Source organism: Salvelinus alpinus, chromosome 25 (assembly GCF_045679555.1).
Source record: "Salvelinus alpinus chromosome 25, SLU_Salpinus.1, whole genome shotgun sequence".
Lineage (NCBI taxonomy): Eukaryota > Metazoa > Chordata > Actinopteri > Salmoniformes > Salmonidae > Salvelinus > Salvelinus alpinus.
This window is the reverse complement of record NC_092110.1, coordinates 31,298,066-31,311,051: the sequence shown is the minus strand read 5'-3', so window position 1 is coordinate 31,311,051 and position 12,986 is coordinate 31,298,066. Positions and strand designations below refer to the sequence as shown.

At 42.4% G+C, this 12,986-nt stretch overlaps 1 protein-coding gene across 3 annotated transcripts in view; it reads right to left on the bottom strand.

Moving 5' to 3' along the window:
- Positions 1-1,491: 1,491 nt before the first annotated feature.
- LOC139553805 (disintegrin and metalloproteinase domain-containing protein 17-like) overlaps positions 1,492-12,986 on the bottom strand; it is a 35,728-nt gene continuing 24,233 nt past the window's right edge. For all 3 annotated transcript variants that reach the window (XM_071366491.1, XM_071366492.1, XM_071366494.1), the window contains 5 exons: positions 11,881-12,011; positions 11,558-11,636; positions 11,330-11,418; positions 11,015-11,050; positions 1,492-6,375 (listed from right to left, as the gene is read on the bottom strand). In XM_071366491.1, coding sequence (XP_071222592.1) covers positions 5,989-6,375; positions 11,015-11,050; positions 11,330-11,418; positions 11,558-11,636; positions 11,881-12,011 — 722 coding nt within the window. In that variant the 3' untranslated portion in view covers positions 1,492-5,988. The remainder of the gene's footprint in view (positions 6,376-11,014; positions 11,051-11,329; positions 11,419-11,557; positions 11,637-11,880; positions 12,012-12,986) is intronic.

The window sequence follows — 12,986 nt, the reverse complement described above, 5'->3', positions numbered from 1 at the left end:
CTTCTCACAGTACGGACATTGCAATTTATTGCCCTGGCCACATCTGCAGTCCTCATGCCTCATAACTGTGACCTACTGTCTGTAAGCTGTTCGTGTCTTAATGACCGTTCCACGGGTGCATGTTCATTAATTGTTTATGGTTCATTGAACAAGCATGGGAAACAGTGTTTAAACCCTTTACAATGAAGATCTGCAAAGTTATTTGGATTTTTACGAATTATCTTTGAAAGACAGGGTCCTGAAAAAGGGACGTTTATTTCTTTGCTGAGTTTATATATTTTATTCTGATTTTTGAGGGGGTGCTGCAACACCCTCAGCGTGCCTACTTCCTGCGGCTATGCCTAGTTCCGACTAGCACGGGGCAATAACAAATAACATTTCAAATGAAATTATTGATCACATACACATATTTATCAGATTTTATTGCAGGTGTAGCGAATAGCTTGTGCATCCCGAAAGGTTAAAGAACACACATCCACCAGATCCACTACATGACCAAAGATATGTGGACACCTGCTCGTCGAATATCTCATTGGAGTTGGTCCCCCCTTTGCTGTTATAACAGCCTCCACTCTTCTGGGAAGGCTTTCCATTAGAAATTGTAACATTGCTGTGGGGACTTGCTTCCATTGAGCCATAATAGCATTAGAGACGTCGGGCACTGATGTTGGGCGATTAGGCCTGACTCGCAGTCGGCGCTCCAATTCACCACAAAGGTGTTCGATTCGGGTTGAGGTCAGGGCTCTGTGCAGGCTAGTCAAGTTCTTCCTCGCCAATCTCGCCAAACCATTTCTGTATGGACCTCGCTTTGTGCATGGGGGCATTGTCATGCTGAAACAGGAAAGGGCCTTCCCCAAACTGTTACCACAAAGTTGGAAGCACAGAATAGTCTAAAATGTCATTGTATGCTGTAGCGTTAAGATTTCCCTTCACTGGAACTAAGGGGCCTAGCCGGAATATGGAAAACAGCCCCAGACCATTATTCCTCCTCCACGAAACTTTACAGTTGGCACTATGCATTGGGGCAGATAGCAGTCTCCTAGCAGCCACCAAACCCAGATTCATACATCAGATTGCCAGATGGTGAAGCATGATTCATCACTCCAAAGAACACGTTTCCACTTTTCCAGTCCAATGGCGACAAGTTTTACACCACTACAGCGGACACTTGGCATTGCACATGGTGACCTTAGGCTTGTGTGCGCCTGCTCGGCCATGGAAACCCATTTCATGAAACTTCCGTAGAACAGTTCTTGTGCTGACGTTGCTTCCAGACGCAGTTTGGACCCCCATTAGCTACAGCTAGTCTTACTGGGTTCCAACACATACTGGGGCCTCAAACAGATGTTGCATTTTGGAGGATGAATGCTGTAGTGTCTGTGTTGCTGTAGTGCTGATGGACTTTATCTTTATGGAGACCTGTGTTGAAATGCACACTACATATTTGAATTTTTTTTTTATTCTTGTTTCACTGTAAGCATGAGGGGCACATTTCAAGTTGGTGTACACATTTATTAGCATAGAGGCATTTATTTATTCATCCAGATAATTTAATACACCCTGAAAATGAAACATAGGACACAGGAAGAATACGTGAGTCAAGGAGTTTCCCCCTCACATCTCCTACAGAGCTAATACTATGGACGTAGGTACATGCTAAAGATGTATACAGACCATACTAGTCCAAAGTCATAGCAAAGCTGCAGAATGCCCTTGACCCACAAGCAAGACACATATTCCCCCTTTCCATCAGAATTAACATAAGTACTTATTGCCTAATATACAGGAAACGGTGAACAGACAATATAAAACAATATTTTAGCGTAACGTTCCACAAGCAGATATGTATTCATTTATCATTGGCACACGAATATTCCAACACCAAGTGGTGCTTAGGACAACACTTCCCATGCCAGCTAACAAGCAACATTAGTAAACAGGAGTTCCAGCTGGGTGATAGACATATTCCCTTTGCTTACAGTATCATCAGAAAGTATTCATACCCCTGGACTTTTTCCAGATTTTGTTGTGTTACAGCCTGAATTTAAAATGGATTCAATTGAGATGTCATCACTGGCCTACACACAAGTAAAAAATATATATTTTACAAATTAATTAAATGCAAAGCTGAAATGTCTTGAGTCAATAAGTATTCAACCTGTTATGGCAAGCCTAAATAAGTTCAGGAGTAAAAATGTGCATAAGTCACATAAGTGGCATGTGCAACATGATTTTTCAATGACTACGCCATCGCTGTACCCCACATACGGTCGAGCAGTGAATTTCAAACACGGATTCAACCACAAAGATCAGGGAACTTTTCCAAAAAAAGGGCACCTTTTGGTAGATGGGTAAAAATAAAAAAGCAGATATTGAATATACTTTTGAGCGCGGTGAAGTTTTTAATTACACTTTGGATGGAGTATCAATACATCCAGTCACTACAAAGATACAGGTGACCTCCCTAACTCAGTTGCTGGAGAGGAAGGAAACATCTCAGGGATTTCACCATGAGGCCAACGGTGACTTTATAACAGTTACAGAGTTTAATGGCTGTGATAGGAGAAAACTGAGGATGGATCAACAACCTTGTAGTTACTCCACAATACTAACCTAAATGACAGAGTCAAGAGAAGGAAGCCTGTACAGAATAAAAAATATTCCAAAACATGCATCCTGTTTGCAACAAGGCACTAAAATAATAAATGCAAATAAAATGTAATAAAGCAATTAACACTTCGTATTCAGGACAAGAAGTTATGTTCGGAGTACCACGCTCCATATTTTCAAGCATAGTGGTGGCTGCATCATGTTATGGGTATGCTTGTAATCGTTAAGGACTTCAGGATAAAAAAAATAAATGGAATGGAGATACGCACAGGCAAAATCCTAGAGAAAAACCTGGTTTAGTCTGCTTTCCCACAGACACTGGGAAATTAATTTACCTTTCAGCAAGACAACCTAAAACACAAGGTCAAGTCTACACTGGAGTTGATTACCAAGACTGAATGTTCCTGAGTGGCTGAAAATCTATGGCAAGACCTGAAAATGGTTGTCTAGGAATGAACAACCAATTTGACAGAGCTTGAAGAATTTTTGTCATATTTTTTTTGTTATTTTTTTGTTATTTAATATTTTTTTTTGTTTTTTTAAATAAAAAATAAAAAAATAATAAAAATAAAAAAATGGGTAAATGTTGCAGAATCCAGGTGTGGAAAGCTCTTAAAGACTCACCGCTTTAATCGCTACCAACGTTGAGTCTAACATGTATTGACTCAGGGGGTGAATACTTATTCAAGATATTAGTGTTTGATTTTTCATGAATTTTTTTCTTTGGACAATGGCAATTAAACCATTTGAATCCCACTTTGTAACAACAAAATGTGGAAAAGATGAATGGGGTGCGAATACTTTCTGAAGTCACTGTATTACTAGAGAAATAAGGCTAGATATAAAACAAAAATACTCAACTTCTGAAATAAGGCACTAGTCTTTTTTTCAGATTAAAAAAGCAGAAGTTGGTCTACAAACAATATCTGACTGCATAGAAAAGGCATTGACATGAGAAATAGAATAAAACTGCAATGAATGTCTGCACCAACAGTCCCTCATCTTCCAATGTGTTGAGTAAATTGTCAAATAAATGACTTGCATGAATTGCAAACTTCAGGTTGAAGATGAAAAGGTTAATAGCCCATTGTACCAGAATAAGGCCATACACAAATATCAAAACGGTTCATCATTATTTTACTACAAATCAAACAGAACCAATACTTCAGTGGAGACACAGTAGAACAGATAAATTGATGTTCGGTAGGCCAAGGTCCGATGAAGCGCTCCGATTTGACCAAGTATCCAGCCCAGCCTAACTACTAGTCTGGACCTCTGTAGCTTTGTTTACAGAGGCAGCCCAATTCTGATCTTTTGCTCAATTATGGGCAAAATATCTGATCGGTCAAAAGACCAATTATTGGCAAAAGATCAGAAATAGACTGCCCGTGTAAACACAGCCGGACACTCAGTGCCTGTTTGGTTGCAATTACTAGAAAATAATGCCTTCCTCTGCAACATTAGAAACTTTTTAACAATACCCTTTGGCATCCATTTCACAGCTGAATTACTTTGTCGATAGGCAACATTACATCAGTAGTTATGTTAGGCATCACCCAAAATAATTGCCAAAATTTCAAACAGATGATGTTCAAACTTGAAGACAAACCATGGTGATAAGGAGGACTAGAAACATATTAACAAAGTTTAAAAAATTTTTTTTTTTTAAATGGCAATATCAGAAATATTGCCAGAAAAAGGCAAATAATGAAAAACATTGTCTTACTGACGTGACAATGGAAAGATGACATAACATTAAAAAGGTCCAATGCAGTCATATTTATCTCAATATCAAATCATTTCTGGCTAACAATTAAAGCTGCAATGTGTGTTACAAATCTGTCATAATTGAAAGCAAGTCTAAGAAGCAGTAGATCTGTCCTAGGTGCACCATTTCTATGCTTCCTGTTTCATTTTTGAGTCCTACTTTCGGTTCTGTACACCAGCTTCAAATAAAATACTTTGGGCAGTGGTGTAAAGTAAAAAATACTTGAAAGTACTACTTAAGTTGTTTTTTGGGGTATTTGTACTCAGCAATTTGACAACTTTTACTTTACTACATTCCTAAAGAAAAGTATGTACTTTTTTACTCCATTCACTTTCCCTGACACCCAAAAGTACTTGTTCTCTTGATAAGCATTCAAAATGTAACATCTCTGATCATCCCTACTACCTCTGATCTGACGGACTCACTAAACACATGCTTCATTTGTAAGTGATGTGTGCACCTGGCTAGCTGTGTAAAAAAATGTAAACAATAAAAATAACAATTCTAAAAAACGGTGCCCTGTGGTTTGCTTAATATAAGGAATTTGAAACTATTTACTTTTAATACTTAACAATTTTGCTAGGACTGTCTGTGTGTGGTATGAGTAGGGAGGGAAAAACTGAAAACTAGCTGTTGGCGGAGAGGCTTGGAACTCTTTCTTATTGGACTATTAACTAAAAACTCAATCCCACCAAAACAGGCTGACACTTCAGGCTGTCTTTTTAAACAGCTCTTACACTAAAAAGGATATCATCATTTTCAAAGTATTATTCCAACCTCAGTGTGGAAATACATATAAAACACATTAATATCACATTGTTGACTGCACTGGGCCTTTAAACATTTAAAATAACACATTTCAGTTATTTGACCGTAGCATGATTCCTTTTAACACGGGCACTCTAACCCACCCACATGCCTAACCAATAGCCGTAAAGTTGCGGCAGTGGTAAATCAACTGGCCCAGCTGTCAATCAATCAACCCATTCTGACAGCTGTTAGTCAAGTCATTCAAAATAACACCTCCAAAGACTGTCTGGCCTGTATCGGACTGAGTGGTGCCAAATAAAGCACTTAGCTTTGACTCTTGAAACTAACAAGGCACAAATTATTTCTTCCCCACAACACACACACACAAATCATTCAGTATCTAGGCTATTCTAAACTGCAGTCACTTGCATCAGAGCACTACTACTCATAAGCACCTACTGTTTTGGTTGTATGGGAGTCTTCCAAATTGACCTTATAAAATCTAGGATGTAGCCAATCCCACAGTGCTTTATTTAAGAGCTCTACTAGAAACGGTGTTGTTCTATGAACCCCAACCAGTGCTCTGTAACCAGTATTCCAGTCCCTTCTCTTCTATGAGTGGATGTTTGTGTGTACTATAACAGTGTGTGTGTGGACTATAGTTTAGTCATGTATGCATGCCTCTTCTATATGTGGTGTGTCTGTATGCATGCATCTACCTACTCCAGACTATGTTCCCTCATGTAAAATTGTGTGTGTGTGTGTGTGTACACGTGTGTTTGCATGTACATACCCGTGGCTGTGTGTGTATGTGAGTACATATACAAACATGTTCCCTCAGCACTGGGTCTCTTTACTGTTCACCACACAGGTTTGCTTCGAGGCGGGGCTTGTCGTGGCGGTCCGATCGCGGCGTGCTCTGCCGTCAGGTCCTCGTAAGATGACTTGGTGGCGTTGGAGCATCCGGGTGGAGGGAAGTCGTCTTCATCCGGGTCGAGGTGAGAATCGCAGCTGGAATCCTCCTGGATGGTGGCCATCCGCGGGCCCTCCCCCACCACGACCACCCCGCTTCCGAGGGCAGGGCCAGAAGCCAAGCCTGGGGCACTGATGCTGCCTGAAACAGGTGGGCCTGTTGGGGGTAGAGAAGGGAGGGAGTGGGGAAGGATCCGAGTGCCGGAGGTTGGAGGCGTAGGTGGTTTGATGACGACAACAGAGGCTGTCTCGAAGCTGCTCAGCATCTCTGCTTTCTGAGGGGGACAGGAGGACAGCAGGGTCAGGTTTGTGTTTGACTAATCCACTGCCTGACTGTATCCTTTTCAAACTCAATTCAGTTGATCTTTAATGGTCTGGTCACACCATTACAACTGAATAGCCCAAAAACAAACAACTCAGACACTCTGCCTTTTATAAAGACAACACGGCTCTTCTCCTCACATACATCGCGCATCCTTGTGACACGCCGGCAGCGTGCACCCTGGCCCCGCCCCCCCAAAGCCTCACCCACTCCCCTAAAAGGTGGAGCTGTAAACAGATACCTTCACCATCCGCTGCAGTTCCGCGAGGGGCCAAGGCTTTGGGGGGGGGGGGCAGAACAGGTCATTGTAAACGAATTATCCCAGTTTACTATTATTTATTATTTATTTCATCAGGGAAGTCATATTGAGATTTATTTTTCAAGTGAGCCCTGTGAGGCCATCAGCCGTACTACCGTCTGGAACTCATTCATGCCGCTTCTGGGCCAACTACAGCCCAGTTTCAAATTCATTCCTAAACTCTTGCCCCTAGGCACTTCGTGTAAATGTGAAAAGATTCAATGGGTAATAGCATATGGTTCTTACGCCAACTTGCCCTCTTACGGGCTTGGTGGAATCTTCACCCCATACTGCTTACAACTATGAAGTTCTTTCAGATCTAGGGGATCCGGGCTAGAGTCAGGCTCATCTAGGGGATCCGGGATAGGGTCAGGCTCATCTAGGGCATCCGGGTCAGGCTCATCTAGGGCATCCGGGCCAGGGTCAGGCTCATCTAGGGGATCTGGGATAGGGTCAGGCTCATCTAGGGGATCTGGGATAGGGTCAGGCTCATCTAGGGGATCTGGGATAGGGTCAGGCTCATCTAGGGGATCTGGGATAGGGTCAGGCTCATCTAGGGGATCTGGGATAGGGTCAGGCTCATCTAGGGGATCTGGGCTAGGGTCAGGGTTAGGCTAGGGGATCTGGGATAGGGTCAGGCTCATCTAGGGGATCTGGGCTAGGGTCAGGCTCATCTAGGGCATCCGGGCCAGGGTCAGGCTCATCTAGGGGATCTGGGCTAGAGTCAGGCTCATCTAGGGGATCTGGGCCAGGGTCAGGCTCATCTAGGGGATCTGGGCTAGGGTCAGGCTCATCTAGGGGATCTGGACTAGGGTCAGGGTTAGGCTAGGGCTGTTGCGGTGACCATATTACCGCCACACCGGCAGTCATGACTGCAGTAAAATTTGACGTGACCGTTGAGTCATGGTGATATCCTCTTATCCACTCTGGACATGCATTGGTAGTACCCAACTCACTAATGATCATCAGGTCGCTAATGGCCTGGTACTCAGGACTCTATTGTCCCTCTAACCACTGACATCAATGTAATACAATCGAAAAATCACAACAAACATCAAAACACTGCTTTTAAAACTCAACTTACTGTGATTGATCAATTTGAAGAAAGTTCAACAGTTTGAAAACGAATGGAAAACATGGTCGTTGTGGATGTTGTTTTAAAGCCTAACAACTAAAATGGACAGCACTTTTTAAGGGGATGATTAAATCAAAACACACAAATGGAACAGGTCATTGTAACTCAAATATCCCAGTTTACTATTATTTATCCTATATTTTAAAATGTAAAAAGTTGGTCCCATGTTTCATGAGCTGAAATAAAAGATCCTAGAAATGTTCCATATGCACATAAAGCGCATTTTTCTCCAATTTTGTGATCAAATTTGTTTACATCCCTGTTAGTGAGCATTTCTCCTTTGTCGAGATAATCCATCCACCTGACAGGTGGCATATCAAGAAGCTGATTAAATAGCGTGTTGGGGACAATAAAAAGCCACTCTAAACTGTGCAGTTTTGTCACAACACAACGCCACATCTCAAGTTGAGGGAGAGTGCACTTGGCATGCTGACTGCAGGAATGTCCACAAGAGCTGTTTCCAGATAATGTAATGTTAATTTCTCTACAATAAGCTGCCTCCAAAGCAGTTTTAGAGAATTTGGCAGTACGTACAACCTGCCTCACAACTGCAGACCATGTGTAACCACTCCAGCCCAGGACCTCCACATCCAGCTTCTTCACCTGCAGGATCGTCTGAGAACCAGCCACCTGGACAGCTGATGAAACTGAGGAGCATTTCTGTCTGTAATAAAGACCTTTTGTGGGTGGGCGTGGCTATCTCATGAATCTGATGTATTTAGGTGAGCGGACACCTGGGGCGATTGATTTGTGAGTTGCCTTTCGTGCCAGCTCCCATACCCTAGAATTGTTTATTTCTTAGTGACTTATTTGTATACAGGTAGACCAGAAAAGCCACATCCCTGATTGGCAGATGAGTGGCATCCCTGATTAGAAGCACCTGCTGCCCATCTGTTGTTCTTTACAAATGCTGTTTTTAATTTGGAATTATACCTACACACTGAAAAAAGCTGTAAAGCAAAACGTCTGTGTACGTTATCCTTGATGCAGTGAAAATAACTTACAAAATTTAATTGGTCAGGGAGGTGACCAAGAACCTGATGGTCCCTTTGACAGAGCACCAGAGTTCCTCTGTGGAGATGAGAACCTTCCAGAAGGACAACCATCTCTGCAGCACGACACCAATCAGGCCTTTATGGTAGAGTGGCCAGACAGAAGCCACTCCTCAGTAAAAGGCACATGACAGCCCGCTTGGAGTTTGCCTAAAGGCACTTGAAGACTCTCAGACCATGAGAAACAAGATTCTCTGGTCTGACGAAACCAAGACTAGGAAACTAGTCAGGATCGAGGCAAAGATGAACGGAGCTCCTTAATGAATGAAGTCCTGAGCGCTCTGGAGCAGGTTCTTAGACTGGGTCAAAGGTTCACCTTCCAACAGGTCAACAAGCCTAAGCACACAACCAAGACAACGCAGGAGTGGCTTCGGGACAAGTCTCTGAATGTCCTTGAGTGGCCCAGCCAGAGCCTGGACTTGAACCCGATCGAACATCTCTGGAGACCTGAAAATAGCTGTGCAGCAACACTCCCCATCCAAGCTGACAGAGCTTGAGGGGATCTGCAGAGAAGAATGGGAGAAACTCCCCAAATACAGGTGTACCAAGCTTGTAGTGTTATTTCGCCACTATGGCCTATTTATTGCCTTACCTCCCTAATCTTACGTCATTTGCACACACTGTATATAGACTTTTCTATTGTGGTATTGACTGTATGTTTGTTTATCCCATGTGTAACTCTGTGTTGTTGTTTGTGTTGCACTGCTTTGCTTTATCTTGGCCAGGTCGCAGTTGTAAATGAGAACTTGTTCTCAACTGGCCTACCTGGTTAAATAAAGGTGAAATAAATAAAATAAATAAAAATACCCAAGAAGACTCGAGGCTGTAATCACTGCCAAATGTGCTTCAATAAAGTACTTAGTAAAGGGTCTGAATACTTATGTAAATGTAATATTTCCATTTTTTATTTAAAAAAATAAAAATAAAATGTTTGTGCTTTGACATTATGGGGTATTGTGTGTAAATCGATGAGGGAAAAAAAATATTTTATCAATTTTAGAATAAGGCTGTAACGTAACAAATTGTGGAAAAAGTCAAGGGATCTAAATACTCTCCAAATGCACTGTAGCAAAGAGGATAATATCTTCTTTCTAATGATGTCAACTTTCTCAACTTCTAATATTGAGCAAATTACACACTCACTGGCGTTTGACATAGGCTTTGAAAAAGCACCCACGAGTACTAGGCATGGCAAATGCCACTGGCTGATGGTAAGCTTTCTTGACTTAGGACTCTAATGCATTTCGCGCCAGTTCAGCTTTACAGCATGATTGAAAGGCAATGTTCCTTCGTTAGCGGAGACTGGATTCACGGTAAACGCTGCATATGTCGGCTCAAATCAGAAATTACATTTCTGTCATGCAATCTGTAGTCCTTAATAACATCTTGCCAACACATGGCCAACCTTTGACTAACCAGCTAAATGGCTGATATTAGAGAAAATGTGTTTTCAGTTACCTATCTAGATAAAAAGGTTGTTAGTTTACAATTACTTTTCCAATCATAATGTGGGGAGGTCAAAATAATAAATCTACCAAATCTATTAATTACTTCTCCTTGCCGTTCACCTGAAAAGACCTGCAAACATTTTTTTTTTTGCTAACATGATGGTGGTCTCCGGTTTGCCTGGACAGGGGTCCCTGGGCAAGAAAAGACAACATGCTCTGTAGTAGTCTGAGTTCTCTAAAAGGGATAGCGTGTTATAGTGAATGCGACTTCAAAGTTCAAACCTAGAACATGTGGACAGTGGTGAACATGGGAGGGCATAGGACTTATGTTGGTGAAGTACATGGCATTGTCATGACGTGACAGACCCACGCTGGGGAAGTTCATGTTTTAGTCATGATGTGACAGACCTGCGCTGGGGAAGTTCATGTTTTAGTCATGACGTGACAGACCTACACTGGGGAAGTTCATGTTTTAGTCATGACGTGACAGACCCACGCTGGGGAAGTTCATGTTTTAGTCATGACGTGACAGACCTACGCTGGGGAAGTTCATGTTTTAGTCATGATGTGACAGACCTACACTGGGGAAGTTCATGTTTTAGTCATGACAGACCGACGCTGGGGAAGTTCATGTTTTAGTCATGACGTGACAGACTTACGCTGGACTTGGTGTTCTCCTCCTCCAGATTTTTATCCTACAGAAACGAAACAGAAAGCATGCCGTTAGTGTATCAGCAATAGACATTAATGTGTCTTAAATCAACCATGTGGTGGGCTTCAAATATTATTATACAACATGCCAATATTAAGACACTTTTATCCAAAGCGACTTAGTGTCATCCGTGCATACATTTCACTTATCGGTGGTCCTGGGAATCGAACCCACTATCCTGGCGTTGCAAAGCGCCATGCTCCACCAACTGAGCAACAGAGGACAACATGTATAGACAGACATGCTCAGTTAGGTGTCTCACCACACAGTGCACCAGGATACTGAGAGGGATCCAGAAGATCAGAGAGAACACCACCACTGAGCCCACGATGTTGTCTGCCAGGAACTTCCCTACAAGAGGGAGACAGAGAGAAAAAGACTAACTCCAACCAGCCTTTCAAATAACCTCCAAGCTAGTCCAACTGGACCTCCAAGCTAGTCCAACTGGACCTCCAAGCTAGTCTAACGCCAACACTGCATCCCAACTCACCGAATGTGTTGATGTCCAGCTTGTCGATGAAATCCCACAACCTCTCGATCACATCCTGGACTTGCTTCATGCATTTGCCCTGAAACAAACAGACAAATCAATATATCATAATTGTCAGCCAATTTAAATAGAACGTGGTAACTCTCCCTGTAGGACAAATACCATCTATTCAAAACATTCTCTTCGTGTAAAAATGTATTTTATTATTATTTTTAAATGGATTTATTGACGTGAAATGTGTTGAAACTCTGAATACAGGCCGAGTCCATTCAGTGTGAGTAGAGGTGACAGGTCAATGCTAATGGTAGAGGTCAGTCACTCACGCCCTCGTCACAGAAGCCCACGGTGCAGGGTTTCCCCTTGCGCAGGTACAGGAAGTTCTGGTCCTTTTTGACGAAGGGAGTGCAGGTGCCATGTTTGTCCCGGCAGCAGACCTTACACGAGTTGACCATCTCTGGGAGAGTAAAGGGAGGTCAGTTAGGTTCAAAGACAACCTGGTGTAATACTATTATCTGTATCTTTCTCCAAATGTCCTTTACAGTGCCTTAATATCCCTTGACTTATTCCACATGTTGTGTTATCGCCTGAATTCAACATTTAATAAACCATTTTTTCCTTAACCATCTACACACAATACCCCATAATGAAATGTTAGCACATGTATTGAAAATTAAAAACATAAATATCTCATTTACATAAGTATTCACAACCCTACAAATTGAGCTCTGGTGCATCCAATTTCATTTGATCATCCTTGATATGTCACTACAACTTGATAGGCCAATTCATTTGTTTGGACATGATTTAGAAAGAAACACCTGTCTATCTATACAATGTGTCAGAGCAGAAACTGTACCATGCAGTCCAAGGAACTGTTCTTAGATCTCCGAGATAGAATTGTGATGAGGCATATATCTGAGGAAGGGTATAAAACAACTTCTAGAATGTTGAAAGTTTCCAAGAGCACAGTGGTCTCCATCATTGGGAAAGTAAAACATATGGAACTACCCAGACTGATTAGAGCTGGCCATCTGACCAAACAGAGCCTCCGGGCAAGAAGGACCTTGTTCATGGAGGTGACCAAGAACCCAATGAACACTGACAGTACTACAGAGTTCATTGACTGAAATGGGAAAACCTGCCAGAAGGACAACAGTCTGTACAGCACTCCACCAATCTGGAAGAGTGGCCAGACGGAAGCCAGTCCTAAAAAAAGAAGCACATGACAGCACGCCTGGAGCTTGCAAAACGTCACGTGAAAGACTCAGAGCACAAGGCAAAATGGTCTGATGGAAAAATGTAATTCTCTGGCCTGAATGCAAAGCCAGGCACTGCTCATCCCATGTCTAAAACCATCCCTACCATGAAGCATGGTGCTGGCAGCATCATGCTATGGGGATGCTTTTCAGTGGCAGAGACTGGGAGACTG